Source organism: Hippocampus bargibanti, linkage group LG16, assembly GCF_051943395.1.
Source record: "Hippocampus bargibanti isolate YZ-2025 linkage group LG16, ASM5194339v1, whole genome shotgun sequence".
NCBI classification, from domain to species: Eukaryota; Metazoa; Chordata; class Actinopteri; order Syngnathiformes; family Syngnathidae; genus Hippocampus; species Hippocampus bargibanti.
Window position 1 is genome coordinate 15,673,985 of NC_142749.1, and position 26,520 is coordinate 15,700,504.

At 40.1% G+C, this 26,520-nt stretch overlaps 3 protein-coding genes across 4 annotated transcripts in view; 1 reads left to right on the forward strand and 2 right to left on the reverse strand.

Annotated features, from left to right (window-relative positions):
- Positions 1–56: 56 nt before the first annotated feature.
- Positions 57–8,540, reverse strand: LOC148886660 (solute carrier family 22 member 4-like). The gene is made up of 11 exons (XM_089016274.1): positions 7,928–8,540; positions 6,479–6,661; positions 5,433–5,536; positions 5,199–5,353; positions 4,645–4,816; positions 3,814–3,950; positions 3,087–3,162; positions 2,800–3,014; positions 1,339–1,521; positions 1,132–1,267; positions 57–132 (listed from the first exon to the last, which is right to left on the reverse strand). Exons 1-11 carry the CDS (start codon positions 8,132–8,134, stop codon positions 63–65), a joined length of 1,638 nt encoding a protein of 545 aa, XP_088872400.1. The 5' UTR covers positions 8,135–8,540; the 3' UTR covers positions 57–62.
- Positions 8,541–10,826: 2,286 nt separating this feature from the next.
- On the reverse strand, positions 10,827–20,438 carry medag (mesenteric estrogen dependent adipogenesis). Its single transcript, XM_089017628.1, has 7 exons — positions 20,392–20,438; positions 20,220–20,307; positions 13,757–13,993; positions 12,458–12,561; positions 12,245–12,363; positions 12,020–12,172; positions 10,827–11,072 (listed from the first exon to the last, which is right to left on the reverse strand). The coding sequence occupies exons 3-7, from the start codon at positions 13,957–13,959 to the stop codon at positions 11,058–11,060; spliced, it is 594 nt and encodes a 197-aa protein (XP_088873754.1). The 5' UTR covers positions 13,960–13,993; positions 20,220–20,307; positions 20,392–20,438; the 3' UTR covers positions 10,827–11,057.
- A 97-nt stretch (positions 20,439–20,535) lies between these two features.
- fryb (FRY microtubule binding protein b) overlaps positions 20,536–26,520 on the forward strand; it is a 44,634-nt gene continuing 38,649 nt past the window's right edge. Inside the window, exons 1-4 of one of the 2 annotated variants that reach the window (XM_089017624.1) lie at positions 20,536–21,285; positions 25,419–25,612; positions 25,899–25,952; positions 26,058–26,197. In XM_089017624.1, the coding sequence (XP_088873750.1) occupies positions 21,024–21,285; positions 25,419–25,612; positions 25,899–25,952; positions 26,058–26,197 (650 nt within the window). In that variant the 5' untranslated portion in view covers positions 20,536–21,023. Of the gene's footprint in view, positions 21,286–22,610; positions 22,762–25,418; positions 25,613–25,898; positions 25,953–26,057; positions 26,198–26,520 lie in introns of those variants that run through there. The other variant, XM_089017626.1, reaches the window with a different exon arrangement.

Sequence of the window (26,520 nt, forward strand, 5' to 3'; positions counted from 1 at the left end):
TACTGTCCTCTCTTACTGTTATGCAGTGCAAAATAGATGAATCTTTAGTGCAAAAATAATTTTCACAGCCGGCTTTCGACGACCTTTATTGGTTCGGAGGTTTTTTGTCCGCAGATATTTGGAAAGGTCAATCTGCAGGGAGAGGATAGAAATTAAATGGATTATTATTATTATTATTATTATGTAGGTTTGTAAGAGGAAGGGGGTGGGGAGGGGACGAGGAACAGCACAATCAAGGGTTAAATGTCACAAGGTAAATCCGTATGTGTTGATTTTAAGTGTACAGTGATACCTCGGTTTACGAACCCCTTGGCTTACGAACGTTAATTTTATGAAAATTTTACCTTGGTATACGAACTTTACCTTGGCAAATGAACTTTTTTTGTACATGGAGCTGCCTCAATGAGTGATGTGTCGTTCGCGAACGAGCCCGTTCAACAAAATGGCAGCCGACTGTTTTTGTCCTCTATTGCCCGCCCCCAGTCTTCGGTAAAAGCCACGTGATTGGTCAAGAACGCAGCAGTGAGGGGAGGTGGTTTAAACATTAAAGAGACAGGCAGACGACAGTGAGAGAGTTTCAACTTTGATAGTTCAAAGGCAGAGTGTAGATTGCAAGGTTAAAATATCCCATCGATCCGGCTCCACAAACAACCAGCACAAGCCATCTGTACACTTGATGCAAAAAGCTATCGACCCAGCTAAACAGAACACAATTGATGAGGAACTAGATAAAATTATCACAGAGAAAGCACCTACTAGGGATCATTCCTCGAGATGGTGAAAGAAGAAGGCTACGTTCCTCATCAAGTGTTTGATGCTGATGAAACCGGCCACTCCATTCCATCAAGCCATCAACGACCATCACAAAGGTAAATAAAACGACTTTATTATACAGTACAGTTTATTTGTGTAGTTTTAAGGCTTAGAAAATATGAAAGTAGAAAATTATGTTTTATGGGAACGGATTATTCTTATTTTAATGGTTTCTTATGGGAAATTGATTTTTAGGATACACACTTTTCACCTTAGACACACTTTCAGGGAAGCTACTGAGTTCGTGAGCTGAGGTATCACTGTATCAGAAAGTAACTGATGCTAAATAAAAATAATAAAATAAATGCATGATCACACCTTTGCCTCTTTTGCATCTGTTGAAGAGTCTCCGGAAGCGGTTGTCCAAAACTCTCCGGCAGGAAGAGCGTGGCCAGGATAGACAACGTGGCCAAAATTCCCAAGATGATATAAGGCAGATACTTGAAGAAAATATCTGTGCGGTATCGACATAACAGTGGTGATAAAGTCATTATGAATAAAGGTTGCGAAACCGCCCTCACTCACTCAGCTGCATGAGGAAGGGCGCGATGCAGCTTCCCGTTCGCGACACCATGACGCAGATTCCGGATGATGTGTTCCTCAGGCTCGTCGGGTACAACTCGGCCGTGAAGGCAAACAGCAGCGACGTTCCCGCCGTGGCTCCGAACTTACCCAACATCTCCAAGGCTACGGCCAGACCGAGAATACCTGAGGTCGAAAGGCAACCACAACAGTCCAACTTAACGTTTCAATCACACACTCTGATAGAACGTTTATATACGCATCCGTAAACATCCTATGTTATTTCATTTCTAGTTTGGTCTATATATGGATGTATGTAGTTTATTAGATAACTTTGCGTATCTGTAGGGTGTACCGTAGCATCTTTATTTTCAGTCTGATATCCTGTTACAACCTTCCTCATCGCTGATAGGCCCGGTGGATATGATGTCATATCTCAAATACTGGAAATACTCGGGCTCTCTTTTCTCTTTATAACAGAATGATTATTTGTGATTGTATTTTATTTATTATAGTACCTATGCTTGTCTGTAACTGTAAAGTGTCCTCGAGAGCTTTGAAAGGCGCTTAAAGGACAAGCGATGTCACTTTTTTGTTTCCTAACTGAGATCAGAAAAACGTTTTATAATATCTAAAATACCCAAAACACGCAGGCTGATATTTTTAGTCAAATGCCAATAAAAATGACTTAAAGTGTCTAAAAAGTACTTCAATTTGAAACCGGAAGTGGCCAGTTTCAGAAGGTCCCGCCCCTATGTTCGTGACGTCACGCCAAGACGTCTTGCCTTGCTCGAGAATCAAAACAATGGCTTCAGATTCGGAGAATATGCTTTCTTGTTACTCATCCAGTTATCAATATGATTCAAATAGTTCTGAAGAAGAAAGCATACATGTTTACAATCAATTAAAGAATTTATTCCGTGCCATTTTGAGGCAACATTGGGGTGAAATGTATCACCCAAAAAAGGCAGAAAATGGCGGCAAAGCCGTGTAAGGAATTAATCAGCCCGTTTCCACAGGCTGATTAATTCCTTACATGGAGCTTTGTCGCCCTCTTCTCCCTCTTTTTGGTGCTACACATCATTTTCAGACCAAAGTACAGCAAAATGCATTGACGTGACTGAAGGACTGCTACAATGTGTCCTTTTTTAGGTCAGGGGTGTTCCTTCAGTGACGTAGGGTGAGGACTTGTCACCAACTCAAAAACAAGACTTAAGGAATATTTAGCGCGAGTCTTAAAACGTAAAATATAGCAAAATGCGGTGGAATCTTTGTAAAATACGCTCAGTAGAAGTCATTTGAAGCCACTTTACAAATTATGGACACAACTTGTCCGGAGACGTCGGTTGTCCTTTAAAATGTAATGTATTATTATTATTAACTGCGCTAGTGGAACAATGACCCACGTTAAATGCTGAAGGGGATAGGAACTCTTTCCCAGCTTGACTTTACTGTGCGACTCACTCTGAGGTACCAACTGGATGGAAAAGAGCGCCAGGCCCATCATGAGGAAGACGGCTAGTACGGTTAGCCTTCGCGGTAGGTATCGGATGGCCAAACTGCAGCTGAGGTACGCCGGTACCTCCACCACGGCGGATAGGAAGCAACTGATATACGGATCCGAGTGGAGCTGCGATGTGTTCAGGGACAGGCCGTAGTAGCAGAGGCTCAGGGTGAACCTGCAAACGTTGAGTTTGCCGTCAAAATTTGGGTTAAGGTTGCGGTACTTTGCCGATGGGTGTCAAACTCACCACACCCAGCAGAGGAGGCTGGTTGTTATGACGGTGCTTCTTTTCCTCACCAGGTCTGAGACAGTGCAAGGCTCCACTGGCATATCCTAAAACAAAAGTTGTTTTTTTTCAAATGGTAATTTTATCTGTCTGTCCGTCTTTCTAATGAGCGAGCTTATGAGCTAGTTAGCTAACTAGCTTGTGAGCTCGCTAGCTAGCTCGCTCGCTAGTTAGTTACCTATCAATCTATTAATCAATCCATCTATGTAATGAGCGCGCTTATGAGCTAGTTAGCTAGCTAGTTATCTATCCATCCATCCATCTATCTATCTATCTATCTATCTATCTATCTATCTATCTATCTATCTATCTATCTATCTATCTATCTATCTATCTATCTATCTATCTATCTATCTATCTATCTACCTACCTACCTACCTACCTACCTACCTACCTACCTACCTACCTATCTATCTATCTATCTATCTATCTATCTATCTATCTATCTATCTATCTATCTATCTATCTATCTATCTATCTACCTATCTATTATTTTTCTTATTTCTTTCTTTCTTTATTTACTTGTGTTTATTCATTCATCCGTTTGTTTGGTTATTTATTGGTTTCTTTATTGTCTATGTAATTTTTATACAATCTACAACCGCTGCTCCTAACTAAAAGGCTGTTTTTGTTCTCATTCACTGTGAAACTTTGAGTATGTTGTCGGCAGCAAAAAAAAAAATCAAACTTGCTTGTAACTTGGAATCACCAAAAATCTTCTCCGGTGCGACCACCCGGTTCATCTTGGCGGCTTTTCTCACGATGGCCTCGGCTTCCGTCACTCGACCTTGTGATAGCAACCACATGGGAGACTCTGGGATTACCCTGACACACCAAAAAACACACATATGCATAGAAGCACATAGACGGACATATACAAACGCACAATTGAAAGTTGGCACGGATGTAAATAATGAATTAAAAAAAAAGAGACAAAAATTCTAATTTTGTCCAGCAAGTAAGTATTTGTACTCAATTACAAGTCATTGTGCTTACTAGTGATGGGAATTCAAGCTCTTTTCAGAGAGCCGGTTCTTTTGGCTCAGCTCACGAAAAAGATCCGGCTCTTTTGGCTCCTAAATGGCTCCTCAGTTTTTTTTTATTATTATTATTTTTTTTGCTTAAATTAATTAACTACCAAAAATCATGTCAACTTATGTGAAAAATGAATTACTCATGTAAAAAAATACACGATATCAAATATTTTGATTTATATGGCTTGATTTATATGTGCACAGAGAGCATCCACTAACTTTCCCTTTCCCTGTGGTTACTCTGGTCTTATGATCAGTTATCAGTAATTCGCTTTTCATATTAATAACGCTATCATACCAACTAGTAAAAAACATCATAATTGAATAATAATAACAGCATAATATGATAACATTTGTCCACCTGTCTACCTTAACCCCCCCCCCCCCTTCTCCTCTCCTTGTTAGGAACCGGCTCCCTTCGTTCACTTCAGAGATCCGGCTCAAAGAACCGGCTCGTTCGCGAACGACACATCACGAGTGCTTACCACCACAGGGGAATGCAGATGAGACCCGGCACGCCGGTGGCGACCAGCAGCATTTCCCAAGTTCGGAGGAAGTAAGCGAAGAGGGGTAGCATCATGTAGCCCAACGTGAAGCCCAGACACACGCCCGTCGACGAGTAAACCACCCGAGCGTTGCCAGTGAGGATTTCTGTACCTGTTCCAATACAAAAAAAAGTTAAAAAAAAACATCTGTTAAAGGACAACAGACACCATTTTTTTGTTTCCTAACTGACGTCAGAAAAACGTTTTATAGCATCTAAAATATCCAAAACACGCAGGCTGAATTTTTTAGTCAAATGTAAAACACCAATAAAAATGAGTTAAAAGTGTCCCAAAACGACATCAAAATGACCTCAGAAATGGCGAATTTCAGAAGGTCCCGCCCCCTTGTTCGTGACGTCACTTTAAATCTTTTAGGTCAACAGGAGAAATTAAACCCCCCCCCCCCCCCCCACTTGCATTGCTCTTTATTCTACCTGATAGCGAACAAGCTTTAATACAAATGTGCTCATCACCATTATAAAAATAATACATACCCATCACATAGCAGGACACGTAGTTGGAGATACTGCCAAGACCGTTGCAGAAGAGAAGAAAGCTGAACACCTCCCAAGATGGCGCAGCAATCTGGACCAACGTGAACACGGCTTGAATAATTATGGTGATGAACAATACCGGTTTACGGCCAAACCTGGAGGAGAATAAAGCAAAAAGTTAGCTTGTACATGTAGTTCCTTTGAATTCTAAAAAAAAACAATATGTATGCCTACTTGTCAGAAATCACTCCGGAGACAAAGGATCCTCCCAGTACCCCCAGGAAGAAAATGGTGGCGGTTAAGGGTTGCTTCCAACGGTGGCCACACACCAAGTCGTACTGGTAATGTACATAAAATAAACATTGTTTCAATTTGTTAATAATAATACATTGTATTTTAAGCGCCTGGCTAGCTAGCTAATAGATAGCTAAAGCTGGCTAGCTATATAGCTAATAGATATAGTACATTAGAGATAGCTAGCCAGCTAGATAGCTAGCTAGCCAGCTAGCCGTATAGCTAGCTAGCCAGGTAATAAATGACTGTTGCTAGCGTAGCCACGGAGCAATCAAGTCCCTTTTTTTCACTTGACGTTTGGATAGCTAAAACTGTAGATAGCGAATACTAAGCTAGATAGATAGATCGCTAGATAGCAAATAGATAGCTAACTAGAGAGCTAGATAGCTAATAGATAGCGAATAGTAGATAGCTAGATTAGCTAATACTGTAGATAGCAAATATGAGCTAGCTAGATAGAGAGCTATATAGCAAATAGCTAGCTAGCCAGCTAGATAGCTAATAGATAGCAAATAAATAAACATAGCAAATAAATAATAACCCACTGACCAACTTTGACAGCGATTATTCCCATTATCCAAAAAAATCGAATCGTCACGACCCTCCGCAGACTTATTAGATTGTTTCTTACAAATCCAAAATATGTTTGTTTGCCGCCTGTTTTTAATGTCTTTTTTAGAGTTTTACACCTGTCCTCGCGCTCCACATAGCAAAAATCCGCCATGTTCGATGTAAATAATGCAATGCACCATGGGTAAATAAATACAGTATTCGTTTACAGTCGTATTTCTTTCGGCAGTTTCCGGCGGTTCACGGAAAAGCCCGAGAAACAAATGCAAGGTGATTATGGCTCGATATCGATGGGAGACGACGAAAGTTAAAACCTTTGAAGAAAAACGAACAGTTTTCACTTGCAGTTTAACTACATTTGTTTCTTTAGCTATTTTAACAGATGTATGTCATATGTGACGCAGGGTGGGGGAGACCTGAGAGACCACAGTAGACTGATAGATGTCGGTGCTGTAGACCCAGCCGTCGACACAGTCCTCTTGTTGGAGACTACTAAGGTTGACGTCGCGACCCGGTAGCAGTCCGTCGGCAGAGAAGTTACGGAGAACGTCCAAACGGAAGCGACGACACTGGCTTGGCTGGAGCTCCCCGTCCACCACCTCCCAAATACAAAAAAATAAAAATAAATAAATAAACAAACCTGAATATTTTTGTGTAAACGCATTATGACCAAGCATGGAACCCGGATGTTTCTTTCATTTCGTATATACACTACAAAAGTTAATACAATCCATCAACTTCAATGCTTGAGAGCATTGATGACACGATCTTCCATTGAGTTAAAAATGTTATGGGTACATAAAAAAAAAATATTTTGAACAGAAGATAAGTGAATTAGATAATGGACGGTTGGCATTTAAACTAGAGGGGTGTGTAGACTTTTTCTATACACTCTACCCACTGTGAGGACCATCCATCCATCATCTGACCTGCTCAGCCTCCACTTTTATAATACAAAAACACACAAATATATAAAAATAAACAGATAAATATAAATAAATAAAAATAATAAAATGAATAAAGTAAATTAAATACATTGAATAATTACGTAAGTAAATAAATAAATAGTTAAATAAATGCATACATAATTAAACAGACAGATAAATATCAAGAAATAACATTTATGAAATTAATGTAATTAAAATAAACACATGAATTTAAATAAATAAATAAATAAATAAACAAACAAACACAGAACGATAAATCCAAATAAATAAAATTAATAAAATGAATACAATTATTTGAATAATTACATAAGTACAAAAATAGATAGTTAAACAAATAAATAAATAAACACATAAATAAATAAATAAACAGACTGATAAATAAAAATAAATAAAATAAATGAAATTAATGTAATTAAAATAAACAGATGAATTACATGAATAAATAAATACATACATACCTAAATAAACAGACAGATAAATACAAACAAATAAAGGTAATAAAATTAATAAAGTAAATAAAATACATTGAATTATTACATAAGTAAATAAATAAACAGTTAAATAAATACATACATACATACATACATACATACATACATACATAAATACATACATAAATAAACAGGCAGGTAGATAAATATAAATAAATACAATTCATAAAATTCATGTAATTAAAATAAACAGTAATAACAATAAATAATAATAAATCAATACATACTGTACATACATAAATAAACAGACGGATACATATAAATAAATTGAATTAGTACAGTAAAGTAAATAAAATAAACAGATGAATTACATAAATAAATAAGTACATATATAAATAAATAAATAAATAAATAAATAGCTTCTAGATTTTTTATTTTTTATTTTCCTCTGTTTGAGTTCACAGAGGTCACTCGAGTAGTGGCATACCTCCATCGGTACCGCAGCCTGCTGCCACTCCTGGCTGAGGTTCGCCTCGGGGATCCGGCATCGATGCCGGGGCGTGTCGGTAAGAAAGACAAAGGAAAAGACACCCATCCCATTGGGTAAGATCGTGAAGCAGAGGAGGAAAAAAACCATCAACTGGAAGCGTCCCCATGTTCCCAAAAAGGCCACGCTGCTATCATAGTGCTGCATTTCCGTATAAGTCCTACAGGGGTCGGGGGCGAAATTTGTCAATAATGTGTCATACAATTTAAAAAGTAAAGCGGATAGCACTGGATAGCACCGGTAATGATTATGACCAAAAAAAAAAACCAACCTTCAGAATGTGAAGAGCCAGCGCAGTCACCCCTGTCATAAGGTGAATGAAGAGACGCTTTTATTGGAAGCCATGTTTAAAGTCCACAGACCGCAAGCTTGTCAGCTAAATTAAAAATGACAGCTTGCTAGCTATTGAAAACTTGTAGCGATTTGACATTCCCAGGAACTCCGCACAGCTATCTTAATTTTTTTCCGGGGAGAAAAATGTCCAAAGCTAAAAAAGTTAAAAACACTGTTAATAGAAGAAGCCAACACTAAGAGATGATTACAAGATAGATAACAAACCCCGCCCACTCCTCACGGTGGTCCTTGCTTAGTACATGTGACGGGACTCATTTAGTTATAGCACCAGACGAGTTTAAAGTCCACAGAGCGCAGTGTCGTTTCGGCTCTTTGATAGCCCTTTCCCGTTTCGGTTTGCGGCCAACAGGTGGCACTGTAGGACCCCAGCCAGCAGCTGGGTAGGTGTTGGTCGTTTGAATCAGTGGGAGTTAAAAGGACTCCCGGTATGACCATTCAGTGTCGGGTCATTGTTTTGTTTCACCCTGTCATGTTTGTTTCGTCTTGTCATGGTTTTGTTTGCTACTTTGGACTTGTTGGCTACTTTTTTTGTTTTGATGACTTTGTTGTTTGAGATTTTATTCCATCTTACTATATTTAATACAATTTGTCAAATACACCCTCCAACAAAGATGACACGTTTTCACCGTTTGAGTCATCCATCCATTATTATTATTATTATTATTATTATTATTATTATTATTATTATTATTATTATTATTATTATTATTTACTACTTTATTTTTATGACTTTAATTTACTATTACTACTACTACTACTACTACTACTACTACTACTACTATAATAATAATAATAATAATAATAATAATTATTATTATTATTATTATTATTATTATTATTATTATTATTATCTTATTATTATATTATTACTACTACTACTACTAATAATAATAATAATAATTATTATTATTATTATTATTATTAGTAGTAGTAGTAGTAGTAGTAGTAGTAGTAGTAGTCGTAGTATTATTATTAGTATTATTATTATACATTTAATTTACATGCGCATTTCAAAGCACCCAAGTACACTTTACAATTAGAAGAACAATAAACACCAGATAAATGAAAATGTATTATTATTATTATTATTATTATTATTATTATTATTATTATTATTGTTGTTGTTGTTGTTGTTGTTGTTGTTGTTGTTGCTATATTGTTATTATTATTACTATTATTGTTGTTTTTGCTATATTATTATTATTATTATTATTATTTATTATTATTATTATTATTATTATTATTATTATTATAAAAAAGACGTCTTGGACTTTCTGTTACAGCATCAACGGACAAACATAAATGGGGCGGGGTAGATTCCAGCTGCACTTACGTTGACTGTCCAGAAGATGGTGCTGTTTAACGTCAGGTTTCTTTTGGCTCTCGCTGGACTGTTGACGAAAAAGAATAACTTTTTTCATTCAGAATAATTCATCATCTCAAAAAATATATATATTTCAACCTGGCACTAATGCTCTTCCGTAAATATTTAACCCGGGGTGTGTTGACTTTTTCTAGTCACCCTATGAATGACTATGAGTTTTATTTTGTCGACTTGTAAACTACAACCGGTGGGTTCCAAGTTTAAGAAACACTGACTTAAAGTCCACGTTAAATATTTTGCTGTCGTTAGCATAACACGCTATCGCTTTGATAGCGTCTCGATTGTCACGCTATAACTTTCACAATCGCGGATGGGCGTGTGAGGACACCCTATTCAAAACAGGATGTTTTTTTTATTATGCCTCCATGCTTGTCAATCTGATTTTGTCAAATAAAACCATAACATGACAAAATGCGGAAAAACATGTATCCACAATTGTATGCTAAGCTAATTTACAGCGTTCCCTTTTTTCTTACTTTTCACCCCAGACGGAACTGTATGGACATCTATACCACCTCATGTGGTGCGCCGACCTGTGCCTCAGCCAAGGTCAATCGTTAGCATGTGATATCACACACCTTTTATGATACTGTGTGTTTATTTGGGTTTTTGTTCACGTGTGTGGGTGAGCACGTGTGCGTACATGTGGGCGGTTGCATCTATTCAACTGTGAATGTGTGTTTGTATGTCTAGTCTTGTGAGGACCACTAACATTTTATACCATCCGTAGTGAGGACATTTTTGACATGTGAGGTCCTTTTGGCCGGTCCTCACAAGTTTTTCCATTCTAGAGGGTCTATATATGCATCTGTTAATGTTTCAGGGAGCTCTTCACAAAGTCACCCAAAATGATTTTTTTGAGTGTATTTTCATTTCACTTGGATACACACACTTTTTACTCACTGTGTGTGTTTATGTGTGTGTGGTTAATGAGAGGAAAAGGTTCTAATGTCCTTTCTGGAAATTATCAACTACCTGGTGGCGCGCTACTGCGGGAGTGACTACAATAAAGATATCCTGGAGACCCTCACCAATGCTGCCTCCGCATTGCTGTTCATCCCATAGGCGCATTTACACCAATAAAGATGGACGACATCAACAAAACTTTTTTGGGGCATTTATTTGAACATGCAATAAACACAACAAAGTATAAAAGTGTACAAATGCATCGCATCTACTATACAGTACTATGATAACAGTAACCACAGCATAATGTAGCATGTTGACCAAACAAGCTAGAACATCTTCATTAGGTTTCCCTCCTCGTGGTTTTCCAGGAGGGGAGTCATCCAGTCAGATTTTTTTCCTCCAGATTGAGCAAGGCACCCCCACTCAACACACCTGCAACTGTCAGAGATGACAAAAATAGGATTAGAACCAGCAGTAAAAATAATATGAGTGTCTCACAGTATTCACACAATAAACAGAAAAACATGTATCACATGTTAGTCATCTTTCCGGATTTAATAATAATAATACATTTCATTTGTAAGCGCCTTTCAAAACTCTCAAGGTCACTTTACAGTCAAGTTTTTCTGTGGGTGAGCAGTGGCAGCCACATGCGCCAGCGTTCACTCAACCTAGAAGTAACTCAAATACATAGAAAGCTAGCTAGCCAATAGATAGACAGCTAGCTATATAACTAATAGATAGCTATCCAGCCAGCCAGTTAGCTAATAGATACCAAATAGATAGCTAATAGACAGCTAATAGATATCAAATAGATAGCAAAAAGATAGCCATGTAGACTGCAAGGTTAAAATTCCCATCAATCAGGCTCGACAAATAACCCGCAAAAGCCATCTGCACACTTGATGCAAAAAGCTATCAACCCAGCTAAAAAGAACATAATTGATGAGGAACCAGGTAAAATTATCGCAGAGAAAGCACCTACAAGGGATCATTCGTCAAGATGGTGAAAAAAGAAGGCTACATTCCTCATCAAGTGTTTAATGCTGAGGAAACCGGCCACTCTATTCCATCAAGCCATCAACAACCATCACAAAGGTAAATAAAACAACTTTATTATACAGTAGTTTATTTCTTTAATTATAATACCACAGCACATTTATTATACATAAAATAAGGTATATTTTGTGTAGTTTTAAGGATTAGAAAAGGAGAAAATTATGTTTTATGGGGATCTGGGAACGGATTATTCTCATTTTAATGGTTTCTTATGGGAAATTAATTTTTGGGATACACACTTTTCACCTTATACACTCTGTCTGGGAACCAATTAAGTTCATAAGCCAAGGTATAACTGTATTCAGTATTGGAAATGTGAGTCCAACCTTGAATTTCCTCTTGCTGAAACCCAGCCAGTACGGGAAGTCAAAAAGTGCATCCGAGTGGTACTTTAACGTGAATGAGGCATCAAGCCACTGCAGTCTGGTTCCGGGTATGTTGCGGGCTGCCCATGTGTTCAATGCATCAGTCAAGTCAACCTAAAGGGCAAAGCGGAATTGAACATTAGCTTTGTAAACAAAGACAATCTTTCAGTATCGAGTGTGACTCACTTCCAGTTTGTAGCTCTCACCCGCCACTGACGAGATGGCCCAGTCCAGACCCCGTTCCGTGTGCCATCGGACCAGCGGGTCGGCACCACGCAGGCATACGACATAGCGCTTTATAACTTCTGCGGTGATTCAGAAATGTATGTTATAGTCTAACAGCATGCGTATTAAAAACAAAATTATGTATGTATGAATGGACACTTGGAATGCTCATACCTGTGTTTTCAGGCATACACGCGGTCACCAGCAGATACATGTTTTTGGACACCAGGTTCTTCCGAAGGTTGCTGTATTGCCACAAGTCTGTCACTTTGATGATCCTGTTTAGTTGTTTGAAGGGAGAAAAAAAATATTGTGAGATTTTCAAGTCGATATATCTCACTTTGTTGAAATACAACTTAAATTCTTTGTTGACATGTATGTGAATTTGTTGATAAAGTAATACAGTGATACCTCGGTTTACGAACCCCTTGGCTTACGAACTTTTCGGTTTACGAACATTACGTTTATGAAAACTTTACCTTGGCATACGAACTTTTTTGTACACGGAGCTGCCTCAATGAGTGATGACGAGCCCGTTCTTCTAACAACAAAATGGCAGCCGACTGTTTATGTCCTTTATTCCCCGCCCGCAGTGTTCGGTTAAAGCCACGTGATTGGTCAAGAACGCAGCAGTGAGGGGATTGTTTAAACATTAATAAGACAGGCAGACGACAGTGAGAGTTTCAACTTTGATATGATTGATATGATTCAAAGGCAGAGTGTAGACTGCAAGGTTAAAATATCCCATCAATCAGGCTCCACAAACAACCCGCACAAGCCATCTGTACACTTGATGCAAAAAGCTATCAACCCAGCTCAACAGAACACAATAGATGAGGAATTAGATAAAATTATCACAGAGAAAGCACCTACAAGAGATCATTCCTCAAGATGGTGAAAGAAGAAGGCTACGTTCCTCATCAAGTGTTTAATGTTGATGAAACCATTCCATCAAGCCATCAACGACCATCACAAAGGTAAATAAAACCACTTTATTATACAGTACAGTTTATTTCTTTAAGTATAATACCATAGCACATTTATTAGACATAAAATAATGTATGTTTTGTGTAGTTTTAAGGCTTAGAAAATTATAAAGTAGAAAATTATGTTTTATGGGGACCTGGGAACGGATTATTCTAATTTTAATGGTTTCCTATGGGAAATTAATATTGGGGATACACACTTTACGCCTTACACACACTGTCTGGGAACCAATTAAGTTCGCAAGCAAAGGTATCACCGTATACTTTTTTCACTACGCTGAAACAACTTTAATTGTCATGTTGCAAACACGACTTTAACGGTTGTTTTTACATGTCAATATTTCACCGTTTCTTGTAACACACCACGTATTTCCCACTATTTAAACACTTCTCATTTTGTTGAAACGTGGCTTTCATTCCGGAATTGGCTTGCACACATATTTGATCATAACAACACAAGAGCCCCAAAGTCCTGCTCCAAACAAACCTGCCAAGCGATCCGTGGAAAACTACACGGCCCGTCGACGTGTCGCAGGGGTCGGCCAGCAGTAGGCTGCCGTTCTTGTCCCCACGGACGACTGTGTTGACTGGGGTGTTGTCCACCAAAAAGCCTTTTGGGGGTCGCTGGAGAAAATGGTGAAGCTCAGTCACTGTAATCCTCTCAAGCGCGGTTGTTTTTTCTTTCCTCATCTTGACAATGTTGTGAAGCCTCCAGCTCGGCGCCCTGATTATATAGCACCATAAAGTTAGACGTATTGAAAGAGTGGCATTTCCGGGTATTTGACAAAATAAAAGTTTAAAGAAAAACGATGTGTTGATCGAAGAAATCTCAATTCGGCTTTTAAGTTTGATGAGACGTTTAGACTTCATAGAAATGTCCTTCAAATACATACATATTATTTATGTCCAGTAAAGAATTGGTTGACAGCCAATTGCATGGCACACAAAGACAAACAATTACAAGTTAACATCCGACTTACGACCGGCAGGACTTAGAATCACCTGTACTTGCCTTTCACGTCAGGCATCGTCATCAACTTGAAAACAAGACTTCCTGAATATTCAGCGCGAGTCTTAAAACGTAAAATATAGCTATATGCCATGGAATCTTTAATCTCTTAAAATAATACAAAATAATTTGAATAATAAAACAGGATAAAAAACTTACTGTCATATACACATTTAGCCTTTGCACCATGCAAACTATGCTGTGACTCACGTGTGATAAGATGTCACGTTTATGATGAGTACAAGCAGTATTGCAAACAGAACATATTTTGTATTGATTAGAAAAGACAGAGAACTTAGTGTGCCTTTTTTGTAGCCCATATTCGGGTCAACTTAAGTCATTGACTGACTAATTTATGCAAGAGAAGTTGTGTGATCCCAACCAAATTTGAAGCATGTATTTAAACTGATGAGTGACAAGTTACTGTATTTTTCCCCCGCATTATATTATATTATATTATATTATATTATATTATATTATATTATATTATATTATATTATATTATATTTATTTGTTTGTTTGTTTTTTTTTAATTTCAAGATGGCGCCGCGAGAGTGGCTGCCTTTCCAGGAGCTCCTGTATTTTGTTTTTCTACTTCTTTTTTTTCCTTTCATCTTCCTTTCAGAACTTTGCTGCTCTGAAATGTAAATTTCTCCACTGCGAGACGAATAAAGGTACATCAAATCCAATATTATACAATATACTACTACTACTACTACTACTACTACTACTGCTGCTACTACTACTACTACTACTACTACTACTACTACTACTACTAATAATAATAATAATAATAATAATAATAATAATAATAATAATAATAATAATATATTACATTTTAAGCGCCTTTCAAAGCTCTCGAGGACACTTTAGTCACAGACAAGCATAAGTACTATAATAAATAAAATATAATCACAAATAGAATGCAATAAATACAATACAATTATAAATAGAACCAACAGAGAGAGCTACATAGAAAATGCAATTTTAAATAGGTGGTTTTGATATGGGACTTGAAGGTGGGAAGATAATCGATGTTACAGATTATTAGATTTCCTGATTAAACAAACACAAAATAATAATAAATTAATTCCACAACATCTTGTCACTGAGAAATGTGGCAACCAGGTTCAGCATGAACACACAAATACACAAAAAGCTCTGAAAAAGCCATAGATACGTGCATTGATATTCACAGAATGACAGCCATTTTGATTTGAAGCTTCCATTTCAAGGTCAATTTCCTGGGGTCCTTCCCATCCTAACACCCCACAGAGATTTTGATGGCCACCGTGCTGCCTGAATACAAGTCAACCCGGTTCTTTATTTGCACAGATGCTTTGATTTATATATTTATATTTATAAAAACACATCTAGTCTTCATTTTCTTGCCCGCGGGCCTTTTTTTCCATCATTTCACAGCCTAGCTCAGCATCCTCGGTGGCAGGTGTCCTGCCCTTGGACTGAGGTGCGCCCCTAGTGACAGCTTGACGAGCATCTGACATCAGCCAATAGGAGACATCTTTGGTGCCAGTTTCCTAAATGAGAGTCGTTGATTGGTTACTAGGGGCGCGGCTTAGACCATCTCACTTCTTGTGCTGCTTTTCGGGGCTGTCAGCCGGAGCGAGGAGACGAGACAGACGAACCGATGAAAACAAGATATACGGACGGCACAAAACTGGCTGAATATGTGTCCAAAAATGGTCCAGTGAGCCCACACGTCGAATAAAAGAAGGTAAGTTTGGAATTCAATGTCGTTTCTATCTGGTGTGCCCGTCTGCCTGCATTGGCGGTGACCACAAAGGCATAGGCGGGGATGTTTTGATTGAAGAGGTGACGACCACCGGGGCTTTGGGTTAGCTTGGTGGCTAACGACTTAGCTTCGTAAACGACTAGTCATATTCGAATTCGAGAGCACTTGGTAACATTTGAGACAGAACACGGCCCATAATAGCAGCCTTCTGCTCGAGAAATATGCTAATGATACATGTGACAATAAGGTAGCTAAATTAGCAATGCTAATTGCTAATTTTAGTGTATCTAGAGATGAGTCCTGTATTAAATTAATGGACATGACACATGTTTTTAACTGGAAGAAAATGGTTGTGAAGTTGATTGGAATTAAATAAATAATGACATCACTGGATTAGATTGTGTTGAGTGACAAGTGCTGAAAATCCAGCCAACTCACAGATAATGACAACAACTCATAAATCAATTCGGCCCACATGTGTCACATATGTAAAATTTTACAAGAATAACAATAAAAAAAATAAGTTCGGAGAAATTTCTATTTGAAGGACTCCTGGGATTGGCTGTTTTTGACCCTAAACTGGCAGCTACAAGTCAAAGTGGGAGACTTCGTGTGTTTCATATATGCAAAATCATCAAACTTCTCTGACAGGCTCCAGTTTCACACAATGACAATCTTATGTTTGTTTTCATATGCGTCATGTTCAGTTCATCCATCAGACAGGTCGTGCAGAAGTAGGTCACCGGTCGATGGTGGCCATGATGAGGATATGGGTCACGGGTGGATCGTTTGTTCCCACCTGCTGGTGTTCATTTTGCTGAGCGCTGGTGTTCATTTTGCTGGTGGATGTGTTTTTTTACGGGTATGTTTTCAGAAGCTCATTCACCCTTTTAGATAACCAAGAATGAGAGACATACAGTATTTGCAAATTATACTTCATGTCATGGTGAAACTATATCTTGTACACTTAAAGGACAACAGACAGCTCCGGACAAGTTGCGTCCATAATTTGTCAAATCACTTCAAATGACTTCTACTGAGCGCATTTTACGAAGATTCCACCGCATATAGCTATATTTTACCTTTTAAGACTTGCGCTGAATATTCAGGAAGTCTTGTGTTCGAGTTGATGACGATTCCTGACGTGACGTCACATTTGGAACGCCCCTGACCGTGAAAGCGACACAAAATGCATTTTGGGTACTTTTTTTCATCTGACAACACCGTGTTGATTGCGAAATTAGAAGGAAAACTACCTAAAAACGTGATGGTGAATCGTTGTGTGTCGCAGCCAACCGGTACCACACATAAAGAACGTGTACGTTTACAGATTTCCAGCAGACAAATCAGCCCATTTCAAATGGAGCTTGTGGGCCATCTTGTGCATTTTATGGGCACATACATTGGAGTCCAGACGGATCGAATTAATACAGAAGGACTTCTTTAATCGATTTGCAAACATTTATGCTTTCCACTTCAGAACTATTTGAATCACATTAATAACTGGATGAGTAACAAGAAAGCATCTTCTCCAAATCTGAACTCTCTGAAGCCATTGTTTTGATTCTGGAGCAAGGCAGTGTGTGACCAATAGTGACGTCACGAACCAGGAGGCGGGACTTTCTGAATCTGCCAAGTTCCAACCTCATTTTGTGACAGTTTTGGGACAGTTTAAGTCATTTTTATTGGAGTTTTGCATTTGACTAAAAATATTAGCCTGTGTGTTTTGGGTATTTTAGATGCCTTAAAACGTTTTTCTGATGTCAGTTAGGAAACAAAAAAATGGTGTCGGTTGTCCTTTAATACCGCATAGAAATATAGCTCAGAAATGAGATGATTTCAATATTAATTTTCCCTCTGAATGGGTGGTTAGACAATCTGAGCAGACTTGTATTGAACCCACCCCCCCCTAACGGAAACACCCCCATCATCATGTTGTCAACTCACGCCCATCTTTATTCATTGTCATTGTTGTTGCCACGGATACCATCTGGCACCGTGCTCCCACTGGCTTCCATGGACGGTGCGGTCTTTTGCCAGGCAAGTCTGCACAAAGGCACGCAGACACGCATTCCTCGGAATCCACTCCTTGTCGTAACGTGGCCTCAGGTGGGTTGTGTGTTTATTGACGGAGAAGATGACCATCATGCCAGAAATGTCTTGTTGTTTCTACTCATCAAGATTCATACGCAGTCTTAAGAAAATACGGCCATATTGGTTGGATGTGCCCTATTTCAGTATCAGGACGACTGTTCCCGGGGAAGTATTGCAGTTTTGGGTGTAACGTCTGATCACCAATGTTTATTTACCTTGACGACCTTTAACCTTGAGAATAAGAAACGTGACTAATAGAATGGACTCAAGGGGGCACCATTGCCATGTGCAGAATTTACCACTCCTTAAGTAGCACCAGTGCAGAATTCTTGAACCACAGAATCGATTATGTATCTGAGACACAAGTCCATTTTATTATTATTATTTATTTATGTATATTTTTTGGATTCATACATGCACATTTTTCATGGTGACGTTTCATTGTGTCCTCTCCTGCATCCCATCTCAAGATAGCCCCAATTTCCACTTATAAACCAGGCACTTTTCATGAGCTCAAGTGCAAAAAAAAAGGAAGCAAAAAAAAAAAAAAACACTTAGCACCTGTCCCACTTGTGTGAAAAGGACACAAGCATTCTTTTGTTTAAGACTCATCAGAAACCTGTCCAGCAAGACCATTCACGATCTGGCCTGATGTGATGGCTCGGCTTCAATTTTAGCTTCACGGGACCATTACGTCAACTAAATGAAACGACAGTTGCTGTTTAAAAAAAAAAACTAAATAACTGCTGATGGAGTAACTGACATCTTGACGGCAGCAAAGCTGCTCCCATTCTCCTGCCCTATGAACCGCTGTGGATAAATTCTGTCTTGTTTGGGTTTCTTCTGACCCCTCTAGTGACTATCAAAAAAAAAAAAAAAAAAAGCAACTTCAATTCCTGTTTTTAAACGGACAAATTGAGCGCAATCAATTTCACATAATTTTCCATTTGCAGTGATTAATACAGATTTTGGTAACTTTAAACCCGAGGTCCAAAAATATGTTCTTCTACCTTCTCACATCTTTTATGTCACAAGATTGTCTCCTCGAAGCCATTTCTCCCGACCTTAGGACGTAAAGATCAGAAACAATCGGATTATCCTGAGTCGAGTTGTTGACCTTCTGGCGTATGACACGCTGACTAATCAGGTCGAGCTAAGCAAGTAGAGCAGCTTGTCACAAGACCCAGCATCACAAAATAATCAAAGCCAGCCTGACAAACCGTCACAAACCGATGACAGAGTACGGCGATCTCGGTGAACGTGTCTTTAATTGATCGCTCGCATTTGGCAAAGAGAGGAGAGGAAAATAGTAACGAGTTTGCAGCGTCTTGTCACCGAACCTTTGGTCCGTTGCCGTTTACTCCCTGGTGATCAGCAAAATCAAAGACGTTTATTCAAAATCAAATTTCCGTAAAAATATAGCTTCGCCATCATCATTAAATGACATGTTGGCGATTTTCAGGCTAGCTCGTTGAATTGTCTCAAGTTGTAATTCATTCAGTGATTTCTGTCAACAGGAAATGAAAACCATAAACATTCACATATACATATAATAGATTTTTTTTTCCTGTCATGTTTTCCGTCTAATTCACCTGAAACATGAAGCGACTTGTTTTCACACAGTGGGCCTCTTGGGTGTGACGCTCAATGGGGATGATGTCATGACATGTTGATGTTGGCATGAAGAGCTCAAAGACCCCCCAAGGGGTAGATTTTTAAAATACTTTTTTTTTTTTTGTTCAAAAGTTTTGCTGCAAACTCTTGATGTTTCTTTGCTAGTTTGCGCTAAATTGGGATGTGCTGGAGTGAGCGGCATGGTACCTTACTTTTAGGACTTAGTGTCCTTTTTATTATTTTATTTTGTTTTATTTTATTGTCATTTAATGTAATTTATTTATTTTGTTTTTTTGAGAGAGAACTAGAAAGCGGCAAATTCATCCAGACTTACATGGTTGTATTCCGTACCTGGTCTAATCTGTATCAGGGCGAACGATTTAGACATTTGCTATGAGTGGAATTGTCTGGGCTGGATGCAGCGTTGCATCTTATCTCTTCAAAAGCTATTTGCTTATCAAGTTTAACAGTCAAACTTACAAGTCTGTTGCGGCGTTGAAGGCTTTTCCTGTTTGCGTTTGACTCAGTCCCACCCTCTTTGTTGAGGGGTGTGTCGCCTGCCGGTAACCTAACACCATGAACACATTGAGGTTACTGTAACTTGCTAAACAGCCTCGACCAGTGAGCTGCAGGAACTCAAACAAACGCTTACTCAGAGCCACAACGCCGCATGCGTCTGTTGTCTGGATCAAGCCCGCGCACGCATGTTGTTCGATCGCACTTCAATAGTGCCTGGGGATGCGCGAAAAAGAAGGAAGCAGGTGTTGGGAGTAGTTCCTCACGTATGATCTGTGGGGGTGTTGGAAAAAAATCCCCTCAGAGAGAAGAAAAAACAAAGTGAAAGAAGGGAAAGGAGATCCACCCAAACATTTTCAGGCAACCAATCATCAGGCTCCCTCGGAATTGGATCCCACCCTTGCTCATCACCTGAGAGTTGAGAAAGCGCAATTGTGCCTCGGAGATTGAGATGTTTGAGACAGGCAACAAAGACCAGGCGTGACACTACCGCTGAGCGTGAACGGAAAAGAAGATCACAGAAAAAAACGCCAACTTTTTGGGAGGAGACTGGGTGACTGGTGACTTTCTCTTGGACGGACCTCACTCCAGACACAAAGAGATGAATACTTTCTGAAGAAGCGCCTTTTGTACTTTTGAGGGATCTGTGCAAGCTTTCCAGACATAGTTTTTCATCGCTCCCTTTCAAGACACCATGCGTCTTCTTCTCCTAAAGAATCATTCTATGATATTAACTTCAAACTACTGAAAAAACGGATTTGCCTGACCATGATGTCGTTGGAGGACTTTGGAAGCATTACCAGCCTCGGGGCCGAGAGTGGAATATCGGACTATGGTGACAACCTTTCGCTGAGAAGCCGACGTCTGGATCAGGAACTCGATGATCAAAACCAGAATCAGGATGGTAGTGTTGTCATGGAACGCATTGCCTCATTGCCACTGCCTTTGGATATGTATGATCCCATCGACTTCATCGGGAGGTTTTCCAAATTCCAATCCCGGTCCAGAAGGCGAACGCGGATCATCGTAGGTAGGTCATTACATGTTCGATGCCTTCTGAGATTTCATGTTGATACAAACACAGGACAAGGACCACCTAAAAGTCAGTGATGATTCCTGAGAGTCCTGATTTGAATGTGTTGACCTCATGCAAATGTACTCACGAGGTGAAGGTCCTCCCAATGTTAGACAATCAGTCATCACACCACAAAAGAGCTTGCCAGGTTTCACCCATTGAAATATCCTTAAGCCACGTTCTTCCTCTCCAAAACTTGAGGAGCCAGCCTTCTGGGACAACCTCAAAAAACAAAAACGCCAACATTCCTTGGCATCTCACGGAAGTCCTCAACTCATTTAGACTTCAGTGAGAGACGGCTTACTCTCTATACACCAATCCAATAGTCGGTTTGTTTCGATTGAGTTCAGTTATCTTTCCACTCTTGTCAAAGAGGCCAACCACATTCGAGGTTGATAGAGGTTTTTTTTACGGTCAGGGGCGCTCACTTTCTCATCACATTGCCCATATTCATCTTTTCCTCCATCAAGTGTTCTGGTGGCAGGACCGTGACAGAATGTCGGGGTTGGAGTTAGTCAGGCCCATTCAAAAGAAATTACCCGCACTCTATCAACTCCAATTTGATTAAAGTCAATCATTTTTCTTCCACTGTGCTGCAAACCAAAGCCGTCACACCCGTGATTGGCCGTTTTATCCATCGCTTCAACCGTCACATAGCAGACGAAGACTATTTGAGGTTATCAGTTAACACTGTGGTGTCTACTTGACGCAGCTGGCTCGGACTGACGTGAGGAATGCTTGTGTCAACTGTGTTTTGTCATCGTCAACCGACTGTCAATGTTGTCCCATCGACATTGTGGCAACGTTCGTCACAATTGACTGTGATTGCTTTTCACCGGCCTCCTTTCTTGACAAACTGATTCTGTTTGTCTTGTCTGAGACTTAGTGAGAATTCAGCCCCTTTTATGACCAATTTTTGAACGATGGAAACCACCAAATTCTACCTTAGGGGGAAACTACCATTATAACAAATGAACGCAAATTTATCAATGAATCCGAGTTAAAAATAAGACTATGGGAAATGGCAAAATAGAGCACAAGGTTAAATTACAAGCTCCAGTCTTTAGCCGTCCTTCTTTTTCACTCCATCCTTCACTCTGCCCTCACTTCCCTTTCCCCCGCCCTCCCTCCCTCAAACTGGCCTCTAAGAGGATTGGCTGCTCTCATCTCCCCGATGACATCTGTGTATCGCTGTCCTGAGAGAGCAAAACACAGAGGGGCTGGGTTTTGTTTTGCCAGCAAGATAGCAACACCAAGCGCATGTATCCCGCCCCCCCCCCATTTTGCCACTTTCCATCCGCAACGCCTCATCCCCATCCTCTGCCGTCTGTCACCGTGGCGACGTAGCCCCTGCAGCCATGGCGACAAGCCAGCAGGATTCCGGCTTCTTCGACATCAGCCTCAAGTCTCTGCTCAAGTCCTTCGCCGGCAGTGAGTAACACCAAGAAATGACAGCTCTAAAGGCGTACTACGACTTGCGTATTTTTACAGGCGCGTGTCACGGCGTTGAGCCGCTTTGTGAAATGCGCTGACAGCGGATGACTCCACTGAGGATACGGGTGGATACAGCTTAGCACTTTGCTATGTTAATTACAAAGCACTTCATGATCAACATCACTGTAAACCAAGGTTGTTGGAGTTCTGAAAAATGGACGAATGAGTTGAAAGTTCCCAGAAAATGTTTATGAAACTCCACATTGTTGTCTATTTCTTTCTACCCATGAGCTACTTGGGTGGATTTGCACTATATTTTTGCTTTGCCGATAACTTTGGCTTTCGTCTGCATATTCCTCTGTCTTCTTTAGCCCGCTAATATTGTGATTTTGACCAAGTACGCTATCTGCATCATCTAGGCAGCCATACTACCGGCACTCTGAGAAAGCCCAATCTCATCTAATCTCGAAAGCCAAACGGGGTCAGCCGTAGTTATTACATAGATGGAATACCAACTGTGAATAGCGTTCTGTCAGCTTACCGTAGAGAAAGATGCTCTGTTACAGTTGTGCTTGCATGAAAAGGGTTGGAATCAGCAAGGTTATCTGTCAAGGTGTCTTTCGGGACTTGTCTCAGTTCCAAGGTCAACTGGACTGAAAGATCAAATGTCTTATCAGGCTCAATCTCCTCATAAACAGCTGACGGTGTCATGCCGGCCATAGCTGAAGTAACAATAGCGCATCATGGCGTGCACACAAACCAAGAATGGTGAGTCACGTTCCGGCCTGAGGTTGATCCAAATGCTTCCGTGTCTTGTGTGAAGTCTGGATGGTATCGCAAATGGAAAAATTTAGTCTCCTGGAAAAAAGCTCAGGTTTCATAGTCAGTGTCTCGTCCTCCTTCCACCTTGCCATACACCCACAGTGACGTACCTGACATTTGTATTTGACTGTAACATAGGTCACGTTAGCTCACACGTCTAACATGCTGTGATTCATCACGTCCACGTGACGTGAAAGTTACCTCACCGTACTTATCTGTGGCTTTTCCATCAGCTTCCCGTTTATTTCCTTTTTCCTCTTCCTGGTGTTATGTAACCTTGGCAGAAACCAACAGAGCGTGTCTGTTGGTCGGTTGCCTCAACGGGCTGCGGTAGAAAGCAAGAAAGAGATCCAAGACGACATTAGAGTGATGGTACATGGTATATACAGCATGTCCAAAGATTTCTACCATATCCACACCACAGAGTGGTTCAAAGAACTGACTGAAAATTATTGTTAACTGGCCCCAACAATCCGCAAATCGAAACAAATCAAGTCAACATTTTTTTTTATTAGAATTTTTATAGCATCGCCGTTATTAGCGGATATTTTCAGCCGCCATATTTGATTATTGATACCGTTGCCTTTGCAGTTGGTCCACATGACTTAGTTTACACGTCTATATTTGCATGTGTGGGCTTATGTATGAGTCGTGTGGGTTAAGGGGGTGGCGGGGGGCTGTCGATGGGAGTGGTGATCTAAAAATACCCCCCCCCCCCCTCACTTTCCTAGTACTTCTCTTTGGGCAGTGTTGAAATTCTTCTGGTCAATCTCCACAAGGGGACTCTTGACTCGATTCAGGGACAGTTTGAAAACTCCAGGCGGTGGGGTTCCAGTTGACTTTCCATGCAACAATTACGGATTCCAACGTGGAGGTGGCAAGTTGGACATAGAACTCAAACTCTGGTCTGAAGGTTTATGTGTTTCTTTGGTGCTATGCCACCTCTAGCGTACCCAGCGAGGAGCTCGGTTGACCATTCCTTGTGGTCGACTTTCGTCCAAGCCGAGCTCATCTTCGCCTCGGGGATTAAATGTACTGGCATGAGACTCCCTGGATTTTCTTTGCCTTCCCTGTGAGATGATGGAGCTCCTCACCTTTAGCTTTGGTTAGCCATGTTGGACCAGCTAGGTAAAAACCTATTTCTGATTCACTCATCTTCAGTCAGAATCTACTACTTTTGGTCCGTTATGAAGGGTGTACTCGACAGACTTTAGACTCCACTTGTCCCAGTATTCCTCCATCCCAGTTTTCTCTCTCGGACCATCTTAACACCTGCACCATGGAGGTGCCAGCGAGGTGGAGCCGTGCTAGTGTCATTAGCTTCATCAAGGGTCTCGGTAAGTCCTCGGGGTGAGGTGGGTCATATGAGCGTGTGTTGTCCTAGTGGGATGAGTGATCGTGTTTCATGAAAACAGGGGCCTGCCTGGGGAGGCTGACCTGATTGGTAATTCGTGTGAATACATACTTTACAGTACTAATATTTACACTTAGTAAAAATAGTATTTTGATGCCTCTTTGTGGATATAGGAGTCACTTGTGATCATTGTACGTAGCCTATTGTGTGGAGAGTTGCGGTACAATATGTCGAATGTGCAACCTCAAAACCCGATACAGGGTCGCAGTTGTCCATCGCAAACCGTCTGTCGATGTGCCGGGCCTAATTACTCAATAGGGTTTGAGTCGTCAGCTGTCACATTTTTTGCCTATGCCTCCTTCCAGTCGTGTTCAGCCGCATTGCGTGGTGTGCGGATGACATTAGGTGCCTTATGAAGTGATCCGGTGGGAAAGAAATAAAATGCTAACTAATTGTCAAAACATCCCACTATTCCCAGCCTCTCCGGTGGGACTGAAGCCTCCCGTCCCACCCGTCACAGCAAGTCCGGGAGAGAGAAAAGGACCCGTCATCATGGCGCCCGTCAACGTGGACCCAGAGAGCAAGCCGGGCGAATTTGTCCTCAAGAGCCTCTTCGCCAACTTTACGCTGCTGTCCGAACGCAAGATCCGCATCATCATGGCGGAACCACTGGTAAGCCATTTCGCGTGGATAGCAAGTTAGAGTAGCTTTCCTTTTTACAGCAGGAAGTGTGGATCAATGTACTTTAATGTTAACGCAGACAAAGCAGCATGTCTATCCGCTTGCCAGGTTGTCTCATCCTGGAATGCACTTGGCCGAGCTTTTTGTGTGGACTTACCGTTCTCATTTTAATCGTGCATAACGATGCTGTTGATAAAGAATCGGCAAAAGAAACAAATTTCTTCACAAACGTATACAATGAATTATGAACCCCAATTTTTATGTTTTATCTGTATAGGAGAAACCGCTGAACAAGTCTCTGCAGAGAGGAGAGGATCCACAATTTGACCAGGTTTTGGCACTCGCCATGATGACATCACCACCACCATCACCAACAATAACACGGAACCTGTCAATCACGTGACGCTCTTCTGCTCATTCCATTTTGTATTTACAGCTGATCAGCAGCATGAGCTCCCTGGCAGAGTATTGCCTGCCGTCCATCCTCAGGACGCTCTTTGACTGGTACAAACGGCAGAATGGCCTGGAGGACGAGTCGCACGAGTATCGGCCGCGAGCCAACACCAAGTCAAAAAAGTGAGTAAAAACCGCTACGCTTGCACGATAGCTTATAAAAGCTCGTCTTCCCTCTGGTGACACTTTATGGCTCATGTCCATTTTAGAGACCAATAAAGTTGTAACTTGTTCTAATCCCTCCAAGGTGATTAAACATTTATTTTATTTTATTTTATTTTATTTTATTTTATTTTATTTTATTTTATTTTATTTTATGGTATGGTATGGTATGGTATTTTATTTGATTAATTTAATTTAGTTTTTTTATTATTATACATTTTGTTTTAATTTTTAAATATGAACCACTGTATACACAGACACAATATACATTTTGTTATTTCTTT